The 13,384-nt window shown below is 47.0% G+C and overlaps 1 protein-coding gene across 1 annotated transcript; it reads left to right on the top strand.

The window, feature by feature from the left end:
• The first annotated feature begins 81 nt into the window (after window positions 1-81).
• LOC135370420 (organic cation transporter protein-like) lies at window positions 82-3,825 on the top strand. Its single transcript, XM_064604161.1, has one exon. The coding sequence runs from the start codon at window positions 1,664-1,666 to the stop codon at window positions 3,329-3,331; it is 1,668 nt and encodes a 555-aa protein (XP_064460231.1). The 5' UTR covers window positions 82-1,663; the 3' UTR covers window positions 3,332-3,825.
• The last annotated feature ends 9,559 nt before the right edge of the window (window positions 3,826-13,384 follow it).

Genomic DNA, 13,384 nt, shown 5'->3' with positions numbered 1-13,384 from the left:
CATTGAGCATTCAGTAACGTGTTCCAGTCGTACACCGCAACAAAATCACCACGAATATCCGTAACCTTTGGGATGTCAGGAACACGTGTACGAAATATCTTGTTCCAAAACTGGGCAGATTTTATTCAACCGAATCTATTACGAAACCTTCGCCTCTGTGAAGCGAGAGGGCACTGAAAGCAACAAACTGCTGACATCATCGGGCGAGGGAGAATGCAGGTTGCAAAGCAGACGACAATGCTGGGTGACGTCACGGTATAGTGTGGGGCTCTGTTTTCTGCTCTTCTCATTTCGGTTTCGGTTTGCTATTATCAGCATTTAGGAATTAATTACTCGCGTAAAATGAATGCGCATGTTGTATTCGATACCGAAAGGGTGGTTCGTGTTCGATATGATGCTCACCTATTCTTTTTTTCGGATTCTTGCGCAACCTCCCTTTAACACACACACGCAAAACATGAATATTCAAAGACTTTGGAATGTGTATGTCGTTGCCTGTGTTCGTAGCGGCAGCAAACTCTTGCTTCCTCTATACTTCCACGAGGGAATAACAATTTCCTTTCCGTTCCATTCCATTCCTACGCGGCTGATGACGCAGATGATTATTTAAAAAAAAGTGCATAACATTGCAGATGATAATCTTAAAAAGCAATCTTCTTGTGCGCCTGGGAGCAATTCAGGCGAACGCTTTCCCTGCTTTCATTCCATTTTTTTCCCCTCAGAGCCATTTCCAAGTTAGAAACACTGGTTCCCCTCACGCACACACACAGACACACATACATTGGATGATGACGAGGTGGGCGATTCAGCGCCTCTCGCGCAGAATTCCAGTTGAGTCTGTCTTACGGAGCTTACAATGGCTGGCGTTCGTTGCACTGAAACGCAACTAAAGTATAAGCTACTTCGAGAGATCACTCGTTCATGTTGGTTTCAGTTTTTGGTTATAGGTTTGTAGAAATATCCGGTTTATCTCAATTCCGAAATTTTAGTAGAATAATCAGGCTCGCGCTATCTGTCGCAACGGAGACGTTATGCAGCGTCGGCTTGTTAGAGCAAAAACTGTTAAAACTGTAGTTAAAACTTTTCGCGAACCGGTAACAGTAGGAAACGTATTTTCGGTTCGCTTCAGCAGAAACTTATGATTTATAGCGGTTTTCGGTTCGGGTTCAGTGCCGGTTGCGACCCCCAACACGCTTTTCCACGATGAAAGATGAAAGTCGCTGAAAAGGTTAGCCAGCTGTAGGGATCGAACCCACATCTTCTGGACTTTCATCTTTCATCGTTGATTTCTTAGGCTAATTGAGGCTCCGTTTGTATCTGTCCCTTCTATGTTGTTCCAGCCTCAAAACATCAGTTTCTCGCTTTTCCAGCTACGACAGTTTTCTGCACTCAAACGAATAACGGAGTAAATGATGAAATGTACATGCTGATTGAGAAAAAAAAAAAAAAAACTCTCAGTTGCAAATGGAATGCCACATTTCTTGTAACACGTTACGTAACGACCTGACATGACAACAACACCCGATACACTCCACGATGTCGTCACGCCACGAACTGTTCCAACGGACACGGCGAAGCCCTCTGCGCGTCATCGCATCTGACGCCTCGCTATTTGGTTTCACACTGCGATTAATCCTTGACGAACACCTGAGACGTCGTTTACATGCAAGAGATTTCCACGAAGACAATTCAAGACGAGCGGGACTTTGTCTGCGAAAGCGATACTGTTGCGCCTAACAATGCATGCATCCATAAGATTCGCCTTGTTTTCCACCGAGTCTTGTGTCTGTCGAGAAGCATGACGGACGTGACGAAAGTCATCGGCGACATGGGACCCTGGCAAGGGCTCGTCGCGGGTTTTGTGATGATCAGCAACTTCTTTCTAGCCTTCAACACCATCAGTTCGGCGTTCATCCTGCCATCCGAACAACGGTTCTGGTGCGTGGAAGACGCGTTCTTTCAGAACCGTTCTCAAGACGATGTCTGTCGTCGATACGAAGACGCTGACTCGAAGCTATGTCGCCGCGTGAGCTATGACAGGACAGTGTACAGAAAGACGTTGACTGAAGAGTACGACTTAGTGTGTGGTCGGACGTGGGTACGCACCGTGGTACAGTCCTCTGTCATGGCTGGAGTGATGCTGGGTACGGTGGCGTTCGGGTACGTATCGGACAGACGCGGTAGACGCTGCGCCGTCTACACCGGTGCCCTTCTGCATGCTGCGGGATGTATCGTGGCCCTCCTTGCGAATAACTACGTTCAGTACGTGTTGGCTCGACTACTGTTGTCCCTCGGTACCTCTTCGTCATACAGCTTCGACGTCATCTTCATTGAATCAGTCGCGCCTCGATATCGGTTTGTAAGTTCCGTCGCCATATCATTTGGGTACACAGCGGGAGCGATCGTGGTGGCGGTGCTGAATTTGACGGTTCAAGATTGGAGGGCCTACCACGGACTGATGATTCTCTACAGCGTGCTGCTCCTGGTGTTCTGGTACCTTCTGCACGAGTCGCCCCGGTGGCTGTTGTGCAAGAAGAGGTTCGACGACGCCGAGGAAGTTATGACGAAGATCTGCACCTTCAACGGCATTCCCAAAGGAAAAGTGAAAGTTCTATTCCCGCACCTGCTTCGTAGATACGAGCCTGCGGTCACGCACCCGTCGTCTGGTCTACTCGACCTCTTCAGGTCTTCGAAAGGAACGGCTGTCTACACACTGTGCGTATGGTTCCAGGCAGTCATCTTGGCCTTCATCTACTACACGTCCAGTCTTACGGGAACAGTTCTGGGCGGCAAACCGCACTTCGACTTTATCTGTCTCTTCACCGTGGAGTTCCTCTGCAACTTGCTGTGTGCCCTCTTGAGCAAGCGCGTGCCGAGGAAATTGTTCATGTGCGGTATGTGCGTACTGCTCGCTGCAGCCATGGCTGTCCTGGCTGTGTTTCAGTACAAGGTGTATGTGGTGAACTTAGTTGCGTCGTTGGTTGTCAAAGGAGCCGTGAGTTCGTTCATCTTGATCTTCTTCCTGCACGTTCACGAGACGTACCCGACGCGGTTCAGAGCGATCGGATACGGAGCGTTCCAACTGGTCTACTGGGCTTCGGCTTCCGTTGAACCTTTTGTGAGGACAGCTGCGACGTCGGTGAGCCCATCGTTGTTGCCAGGGGTTTACGGTTGCGGAGTACTGGCTTCGGCGCTTTCTATCGCGTGCGTGTTGAAGGAGACGATCACGAAACAACTCTCGGACGATGTTGAGGACAACGAAGTTGAAACCGGCAACGTCGGTAGTGGAGCCTTTGCTGTTAACGTACACGGGACAGTGGAACGATATTAAAAATGGTCCCCACAATGCGTACCACGTTACGATACAACGGCTTTTCTTTTTCAGTCGCTTTCTTAGGGGTGCAACCTGTTCTTGCTGAAGTGGTGCACTAGCCGTGGCAAGTGATGGTTTTATGGGAATTTCGAAGTTTTTCATTAAGCTACATGAGGGAAGCGGTCGTAAGCCACCTGGTGGGACCACCTCACTGAAGGGAAACTTTCCTGTTAACGTGGGGAACGTGACCAAACGTGGTTTGACCACGCAACCTTCTGATCTGGAGTCAGGCGCGCTACCATTGCGTTACGAAGTATAATACGTATATGCCCAATATACGTTCCGTGTTTTGACGGAGATTAAATCATGTTTGCTGGTTCTGACACGCGGTCTTGTATTTGTTCCGTCAAATTTTCCCCCCAGTCTCAAAGAACGTTCCCTTCATTGAAGTTCGTAGCTCTTCTCATCAGAAGGACGACACTGGTTGCGGTCTGTAATGACAGGATATGAAGGTAGATGGCGTGCAAAACACGTAGCACATATTACGAGAGTCTGCGGGAATCGTGGGGCATATGGTTTTTACTACGATGATCTGGGCAAAGCCATATCGCTCGTGAATTATTCTTTCGTATAATCTTAATTCCAACGTGTGAATTCATATCGGGAGTGGCACTATAAGAAACAGTTTCGTACGTCCCTCGTTTTCAGCGCAAAAAAAAATTGCTCCGGGACGACGCAAAGCACGATTATCGGCGATCGTTCGTCACCGTCGTCCAGCACCGTGTTCTTCTTTTGTCATAACGGGTATGCTGATATGGGACAGCATCATCTGCTGAGGCAAAGTCGATGGGCACGTTAAGTAGCGGCCTCGGAGCGCATGGAGCGCGGTCGTTTTTACTAAACGGGATATCCCCTTTTGCGAAGTGTGGCGTTTCCGAGATCTTACCCGCAAGTAGTAGAGTGCTCCCCTCTGGTTGGGCCCTCCTGCAGACTTCCGGATCAGAAAACGGCTCCACTGGAAAACAGAGCCGTTTATCAGAGGGTATGGCCATTGGGAGGAGCCTATCCCGAAGCGCGCCATTTAACATCGCAAGATGGGCGGCGCCATGGCCAGTGGCACCATTTTGGATCAGAGCTCCCGCCTTGAAAACTCCCGAAGAGAAAATAACGGCAAATCCCTGAGCAGGATGCAACAGAGTGTATACGATGAGTGAACTGGAGAGCACAGTGTACGGTTGGCATCTGAAATGCAGATATGCAACACGCGGTGTTGCTGTGAACTACTGATGTGTCAGCAACAACAGCAAAAATACGTTTGTGTTGTTTGAGAAACGTAAGGATGTGTTTGCTTTTAGTCCATTTCAATGTGCTCAAAGTTCACTTTCCTAAATTTTCCGATTTTTCCGAATTTCCGAATTTTTTCCGAATTTTCCGATATGTTGTGCTGCTGCGTCGCCGAACCCGAACCGAACCAACATGCCTGAACCTGAACTCTAGCCGAATCGGAAAAAATAACGGTTCCGATCCCTGAGAAAGGTGGACGGAGGGGGCTCTGCATAGTCGCTACTTAACGAGCCCGATATGTTGACGGATTGAAAAAAAAAAAAAGGAAGTCGAACGAAGCTAAAAATCAAGAGCCGTAGGAACACTGTGACAAACTGGTGGCGCCGCGATGCGGCCTCCGGAGAAAGTACTTTGCGAAACAGCCGCCGGGTAGCCAGCCCTGCTGACATGTGGAGTGCGAGCGTCATTTCTTTTTTTTGCCACGCTCGAACTTTTGCATCGCTAACTGTGCAAACACCTAACTCTAATTAACTAAACACCTCTTCACTAGGGACCAGTGTTTAATTCTTCGTGAGTTCTATGCTTTCCAATGCCACCTAGGGCACTAGGCTGGGAGGGCATAACATTCGTAGCTCTCGTTTGTCCATCGCATGAGCTGCGCATAACATGAGCAAATATATTATATTTCTTTTGCTCTAAAAATGGGAATGGAAATGAAAGAAAAATATGGAGATGTTAATCCCGACCCAGTGAGGACTGGCTACTCCAAAACGCGTTTGTGGGTGGAAAAACAGAGCCAGAAAAAAGAGAACAAACAAACAAACAAACAGGAAAGAGGTAGAATGGGTCAAGCGGGAGAAAGCATAAAGGAAAACGGGGAAACGAAAGGGAGAGACGTTAGGTACAGAGATTAGGTTTTTGTTCTAGTTGCCGTGAAAGTGAATGAGGACCTGCAAAGTGATGAATAATTCACAACTGCCGCTTTGGTGACGGTGAAACGCCGCTGGATACTGTATCACCGTCAGGACGCGCCGATCAAACGGCAACTTTATTTGGAGATAATGATTGGGGTGTTTCATCGCCGGAGCCTCATCGCCTGATCTCGGAGGCGATACTGCTACTGGTCATTTGGTCGATGATCCTCACAGTGAGAACGGAAGCTCTGCGTTGTCCAAAAAGTTTAGTATTTTGATGGCCATTAACTACTTCTACAGTAGTTTAACTATAACTACTAACTACTTCGTGATGGAGTAGTTTAACTAGTAGTTCAACTACTTTTCAGGGGAGGTAGTTAAAACTACTTCTTTAACTACTGCAATGTATTTTAACTACACCTATAACTACTGAACGTTGTCCGTCAACACCAATCCCATTCTATAGTGTTCTTGGACACCGAAATTGGAATCACAAGCAGTGATAAAAGTGAAGATTTAGTACACATGCACGGCACAATTGCTCTACACCTCCGTTCTCATCAAACGAGCAGCTCAAGGTAAAAGTCGGAAGCACAATCGTGCCGTAAAGCTTGCGGCAAAATCGGAAGTAGTTGGCGCCTGCAGTAACCTAACTACTGTAGTTAACTACTCGAAATAGTAGTTTAACTAGTAGTTGTCACTACATTTCTGCAAGTAGTTGATAACTACTTTTTAACTACAATCAGGTAGTTTAACTAGTAGTTTAACTACATGTAGTTAACTACTGGCCATCACTGATATTTACGCACCGACCATTTCACATCCGTCGCACTGCAAGCCCACGGCGTTAGCAGAGGTAAAAAGCTCATGTCAATACTGAGCTGCATATCTGTGGTCTATACCACCCTCTGTATAATTTATTCTTCGATGATCTCTTTAGCGTTATTGTTTTTGAATATTGGAAAAATTGTAGCGCAAGTTTAGACAATATGTTGGGATCACACATGTTTATTGGTATGGATAAAGTGAATGCACGATGAAGGTTTCAGTGACGCAGCTATGTTCACAGTGATGTGCCAAAAGGACGAAAGGGATACGACGCACAGTCAGAAAAATAACGTCAAATGTGTCTAGTCTTTGCTAGCAAGCTAAGAGGTTGTGAGGCATCAAATAACCATATGCTCTCGACGTATCACTTATACCCCGGTCAGACGGACTAATTTAGCGTCACTTTCAGCGGGTGACACTTGCACTTAGTGTCATTCCTACGCTGTCACACGACATCTTTTAGTGACACTCGGCAGAAAGTGCACTAATGATTTAGTGAGTTCCCGAAACTCACTTCACTTGTCTTCGACGGCCAAAGTTGTGTAGCCTCGACGGCAGGCTTTGTGGCGCAGGTAAAAAATATTGAAAAAATGCGAGTGGTCCCGACACCACAATATTTTTTTCAAGTATTTTTTTTTCAAGTATATTTTTCGCAAGTATTTTCAACAGCGCGTTTATTTCATTTAAGTACAGTGTGCCACAAAACATATCATTACTCTCGCTAACAGCCTGTGACAACTTCGCGGTCTCAGCAATCCAGCGGCGGCCATTTTTGTTGTGGCACATGTTTGAGGCTAATTTATTTAATGTTGGAAGAAAATTAACAGGAAGTGTTTCTAAAGCAAAGAAAAACACTATGAGGAATGTACTATGGCGCACGCCTGGAAATTTTGCCGCCGTTTATTCTTATCTCTCGTAATTGCAAGCACGTAGTGAAAGTGACATTCGCTGGTTGGAGTTCACTACACGAAAATGACACTAAATCATCCTGCGTGCCAGGGGTATTACAGGTGTTTTGACACACACACTGACGCGAGTGGCTGTATCCCCTTGCGCACTGTTAGATACATTATAAATAGGGAGTGACTTTTTCGGGTTAAACCCGATTCCGCCCGGTTATTCCCCCCCGAATTGACCTCCGACCAATTCGGGTTAAACCCGATTTCTCCCCGAATTCCAGTCACTATAAAATCCTCAAGTGGCGTTTCCACTGAAGACGAACAAAGGTCGCCATGTGTAACACATGTAAGAATGGGTCACTTACGTTCCCAGCAATACAGTGAACCCTCGTTAATATGACCCCCGATAATCTGACATACGCGCTTTACGACCATGCTCCTGGGGAACAATGCAGTGAAACCTCCGCAAATCCCCCCGTTAATATGACAATTCCGTATTATGACCAAAATTTTCGGGAACGACCATGGTCATAATAACGAGGGTTCACTGTACACCCATGTGTGTCAACACTGTCTATGCCTTCGGGGATTATCACTGGAAGGTCACGATCCCGCAAAAAAAATTTAAAAAGAGAGAGAGAGAGATTAGGAAAGGACTTAATAGACAAGACGAGAAACAAAAACACCCGATAACATCCGAAAAAGGCACAATTATCGCCCGATTTCTCCCCGAATTATAGATTTAAAAATAGCGCCCGATTTTTACCCCCCGAATCTGAGAAAAGCATTTAACCCGAAAAAAGTCACTCCCTAATTATAAATATGGTGGTTGCTCACGGGTAGTTGGTCTCCGTTCTATTCGTTGTTTGAGAAAAATTATTAGACGACTCATACTATAGAGCACACTACGAGTACTAATACTATTATTATTAATTAATTAATCTATTCGTCCGCGCTGAAAGGTTACACATTAAGCGCACTTCGAAAATCACGGAGGTCACGGAGGAACGGAGATCGCCACTTGAGAATGCATAGAACGGGCGGCGTGGTGTCACGTCGGATCACCCCAGAGACTGCAGCTGGCGGCGTTATCGCCGCTTTAGGTGGCGCACGTTCCCTATATAGGTCGCACGTCGCACGGTCGCAGATCTATAGGACCCTTGTCGCGTTACTTTCGAACCACTAGTCTCCGTGCGCCCCTTAGCCTCGTTCCCAGCGACGACACACACAACAGGGGTGGACTGCCAAAATCGCCTCTTCCCATTGGGATGGATACGGGCGGCCGCCGTCTTTAATGAGTATGACTGGCAATAACGTAACATTACATATGACTAGTCACCCGGTAAACATCGGAGTAGCGTATCAATGTTCGAAAGATAAAGGAAAAAGAAGATTGCTCGTTTCCGGGTGAGATATGCACAGTTGTCCGCGAGAGGAGTGCCGGCCGATGCGATATCTTTTCTACGCCGGTTCCCCTGGCGGGAGGAAAATGAACGGACACGACATGAACACGAAAGAACGCGAAAAATGAAGGAACACAAACGAGAGAAAATGAAGGAACTTTGCAAACGGCAGTCCACCCGTGCACAGTTCTTGTGAATACCGCGGGGTGGCAGCACTATAATGGCGGCGCCCTTTCCTTAAATCGCGTTTTTCTGCCTTCCTCCTCCCCTCTACTCTAAAACAGTTTGGCTCTGCACGGGGGGAGAGGACAAAGTTTGGTGGTGCTGCTGGTGAAAGGGCGCGCCGTTGTCGGCCTCACGTCGGTGGGCAACGTCATGACTGACGACTGACACCACGTGACCAAGTGTGTGTCCACTCACAAGGCAGGAATAAGAGGGCATTCGTTGACGAGCATCGCTCTGCAGAAGAGACCACGTCCGCCTCGACACTTGAAATGTGACCCCGTTATTTGCGAGAGGGGCCAATGAGGCCGCTCCCCGGGCGATAGCGGCGAGAGGGAAACTGGAGAGATGCGCTGACAGCTGACCTACTTCCAATGCGTGTTTCCTTCGAAAAGGGTTAAAAACTGGGCGGTTCGGCAGTTCATATTTTAAAATCGTCAAAATCCCCCAGTGCCGTGGAGCTAAAGAGACGACACCACACACAACACTGATTGGGGAACCGAGAAATTTCATCCCCGTATGCGCCGGAAACCCTCCGGAAAACGAGAAAGACCCCTGTATACTTCACGGGGTCTCACGCCAAGAGAATTGCGAAACAACATACGTCACGACGCCTGAAGACGTACATGGTTGGTTGACGCGGAGTCCAGCCTGCAAGGTAGAGTCGACCCGAATCTACGCTTCTGTCTTCCAAATCGCACGTCGCGTGCCATTGAATCATTGGTGCGCCGCCTTCGACTAGACGTCCCTTTCAGCCGTGCCCTATTGTTCAAGATGGGAAAGATAAACTCGCCGAACTGCCTCACGTGTGCCGAAGTGGAGAAAACCGAACACATATTAATTTAACTGTCTGAGACACAGTGCCCAACGTAATGACCTTAGAGCCTTCATGGCTTCATGGAATAATAGCGCGCCAATCTTATTTCCTTTAGAACGAATTCATGTTTCCCCAAATTGGGCAAAATACATTCGACAGCTCCTCAAATGAACCACCAGCGAACCCTCCTCTCTGTCTTTTTAAATGTTGAGAGAGGTCAGCCAATGTTTGGCTTTTAATCTTAAAACAAGAAAGAAAAAGAAAGGAAGTTCACCAGAACAAACAAAAAAATCACAGACACAGGGAAATGCGGATGCGCGGAAGCACACTGGTCACACACTATTTACAGAATACTGATGCTCTTTCAACCTAGTATATTAACACACCGGGAAGTCAGCCCGATGTATTCGCGTCCGCATTTCAGTCGGGGAGAAAGAAGGACCGCTGTAGTTAAAAGAGAGAGAGAGAGAGAGAGAAGAAGGCGGTACTTCAACAGGATATAAGCGGAACTTGTGCAGAATAAAATTTATTGATTCGTCAGTCAGTACTGTGTGCGGTGTCGTTTTTTTAGCTCACCGGCGCCGGGGGATTTTAGCGATTTTACGGTATCCCCTTCAGTGCAGTCAACTTGAAAAGGAACCTCACAGCGTTGCACGTCCGTACAGAGAATACGCTCACCCAAGATAGATACAAGCGGACAGCAAGGGATGGGAGAACGCAACTCCCACAGTGCACCGCGCGGCTTCTCCCTGCATTCCGGGATTTATGTGAGGTGGGATTAGGGATTCACGTAATCCGGGTCGTCTATTGTGAGCGGTTGATAGGCAGGGCAATAAGGAGCTTTAGTAGATCGCAAGTGCCCTACCACAACGATACGATAGAGGATATAGTTGTCGAATAAAGAGCCAGCAACGTTGTGTCAGCCACTTCAAAGGAATAATGTGACTGGCTTATCGTAGTTTCGGAACCGTTATCTGCGAGCACTTCCTCCATCTACTAAGAGGCCCCTAACACGAGGGATTGCCACTGTTCTCCGTCAACGACATATGTTGCTCTGGGGTCTGAAAGGGCAGTGTAGACCTTGTCGCGTTACTCTCAAACCATTAGTCTCCGTGCGCTCTTTAGCCTCGTTCCCAGCGGCAACACAACGGGTGCGTGGACCTCCAAACATCGCGCTTCCCATTGGGATGAGTGCTGGTGGCCGCGGTCTTTAATGAGTATGACTGTCGGTAACTTAACATTTCATATAACTAGTACGAATATGTTGCTTACATTGGCTAAATACCAATGTAAGATTTTTGTTGTTGTTGCAAATACTAGTTCTGAAGCCCAGCTAGTTAGCGCTTGCCCATGAGTATGAACTGTAATAGACGGCATAATTTCCGTTTATAGCTGCTCAGGCAATCAGCTGTGCTAGAGCAAAATGTTTTTTATTTCCTGAGGTATTCCTCTTTGCATCCCTCGGTATACTATGATTGATTGATTAATTGGTACACTATGAAAAAGGTTCAAAAATGCTATGTTCAAAAATACTGCTTCCAGACACAAAACTTAGACGTTTCCCATTTTTCTGCCTTTGCTTCCAGTTGGATACTTGAGTACTTGTTGGGAAAGAACTTAAAGTACAGGACAAAGTGCGGAATTGGAAATATAATGTACAACAGTACAAGTACTGAGAAATGTACTTAGAATACTACTTCGTACTTCAAGTATGCCCATCACTGGAGATATGTATATTGTCACGGACAGTTCATGTCACGTCATACACAGAAAGTTTGTCCAGTTCAAGCACAACCTACAACAAGAAAACAAAGCAGCTGTTTGGACTGTATTCATTCGTTTATTTACAAACAACGTGGACTGGACACAAACAATGGATGCTTCCACAAAAACGAGAAAGCATGGTTACATCAATGAATTATCTCACAACAACAGTTATAGTAACTAAAGCAAGAGGTCGTCTGGTAGATTATGCCCACAAAAAAATGGCTGTGTGAAAACCACGACCTACTAGATTATAACGACCATGACATAGGCATCCTTCCCAGCGCCGCATTTGGAAGCTAGCGGTGGCGCTGCTCATCGGCCCGGTTATTGCTTCCTCAATTTCCCCAATACTTTGTATTTCAGCTTACCTTACTATTTTTGTACAGGCGGTGGATGTCCTACAGGCGATACTTCTTTCTAAAGGTGATTATCATCATCATTCTAAGCGTTTTCATAGGAGCTGTTGCTGCTACGGTAGTCGTAGCAGACGACATTTCGCGCGTTCAAACTTCAAATTTCCATTGTCCAATCATTATGTAGATCTCGCGGACCGATGAGTAGTGCCCCTAGCGGATCGTGCGGACGGGCTCCTCATAGGGGTTGCCGATTATGACGTGGTCGTTATAACCTAGGAGGTGGCGGTGAAAACAATGACTCAGTGCATGGATCATAATGGCAGGTGAATAGCGTTTAATACACCAGCAACAGTAGATACTAAGAGGTAATCGATTGACACAAAGCGGTGCGATAAGGTGATGAAGATATTAAATTACGACAATGACAAGGAATGACGCCCCTGGAATGCCAAAAGACGCGAGCAAACAACATTGCTCGTCGGAGCCTTGCTTCGAAGCGTCGTCGGTACAAGACAAAAGAAAGAAATGCGCTTAATAAAAAAGGAAAAGACAACACGATAGCCTTCACCGACGCCAATTCGAGGAAACAAGGCTCGCACGATACTCATTCTATAACGTGCCCTTAGCAGTCTCGCCAACCAGACACTTTTAGGCACGTAACCATGGAAACGATCCGGCTGGAGCCACACGGATGCCACTCATAGCTGCAGATCGCCTGCGATTGGACCTTTTCCACAATCGCTTGCGCGCAAGCGCTGCGGCACCGATGACGTTGGGTGCGCCGGACAAGGTTATCTCCGTGTTCAAAAGATGGCGTTGGATGCGGACGACAGGAGTGGGGGACCAGTAGGGACACCTCGTCGGCCCCACTCCGAGAGGATGGTTCGCTGGAGTGCCGCTAGGATAGGGCGCGAATGTGAAAAAGGTCAATTGCAGTACGGCTACGGCGGGCTGCAGGGCAGTGGTTTACGCAGGATTTCGTCCTTGGCAGGGGGGGGGGGGGGGTTCTGCAAGGAGGTGTATTTACATGCTTTTCACTCAATATTACGCAATCTCACAGGGTTTTAGGGGCCTCCTCTAGATGTTGGGGGAGTGTTAGGGGGTGTAGGGGGGTCTGGATAAATCACTGCTGCATGGGATTTTATGTGACGAAGAGTGGGGGGGGGGGCGAGGGTACATCAGACAGGCCCGAGGTGGCGTTGCTTTCATTCGAGGCTTCTACGTTGAATTGGATATTTAAAAACTATCATGGTGTGCCCGGACATGAGTAATACGTCAGAATGTTCGATATATACAGGGTGTTTCAAAAAACGTGTCATTCGGACTTGATAAAAAAACGGGGCGACGGAAAAATACGGGGTAAACGGCATTTGTGTGGCAACTGAATTTGCCATCTTGCAAAAGTATTTTCATTTGATTTTAATTAAAATAAATTGAATCTCTTTAATTGAACTCCAAAATTTCCCAAGTCAACCTAACGTTTTTTTTTACAGAATTGGAGAGTTCGTAGCGAACTTAGTCAGATCCACCAAAAAATCCGCTCGATATTGCAAATGGAACTGCCCAAAAAAGTCCCGAAAT

The sequence above is a fragment of the Ornithodoros turicata genome, chromosome 10, assembly GCF_037126465.1.
Source record: "Ornithodoros turicata isolate Travis chromosome 10, ASM3712646v1, whole genome shotgun sequence".
Taxonomy (NCBI): Eukaryota; Metazoa; Arthropoda; class Arachnida; order Ixodida; family Argasidae; genus Ornithodoros; species Ornithodoros turicata.
This window is presented reverse-complemented; position numbering and strand designations above follow the sequence as displayed.

Excerpts from the sequence above, each read along its gene's own strand:
- LOC135370420 (XM_064604161.1), top strand. The coding sequence starts at position 1,664 with ATGCAAGAGATTTCCACGAAGACAATTCAAGACGAGCGGGACTTTGTC.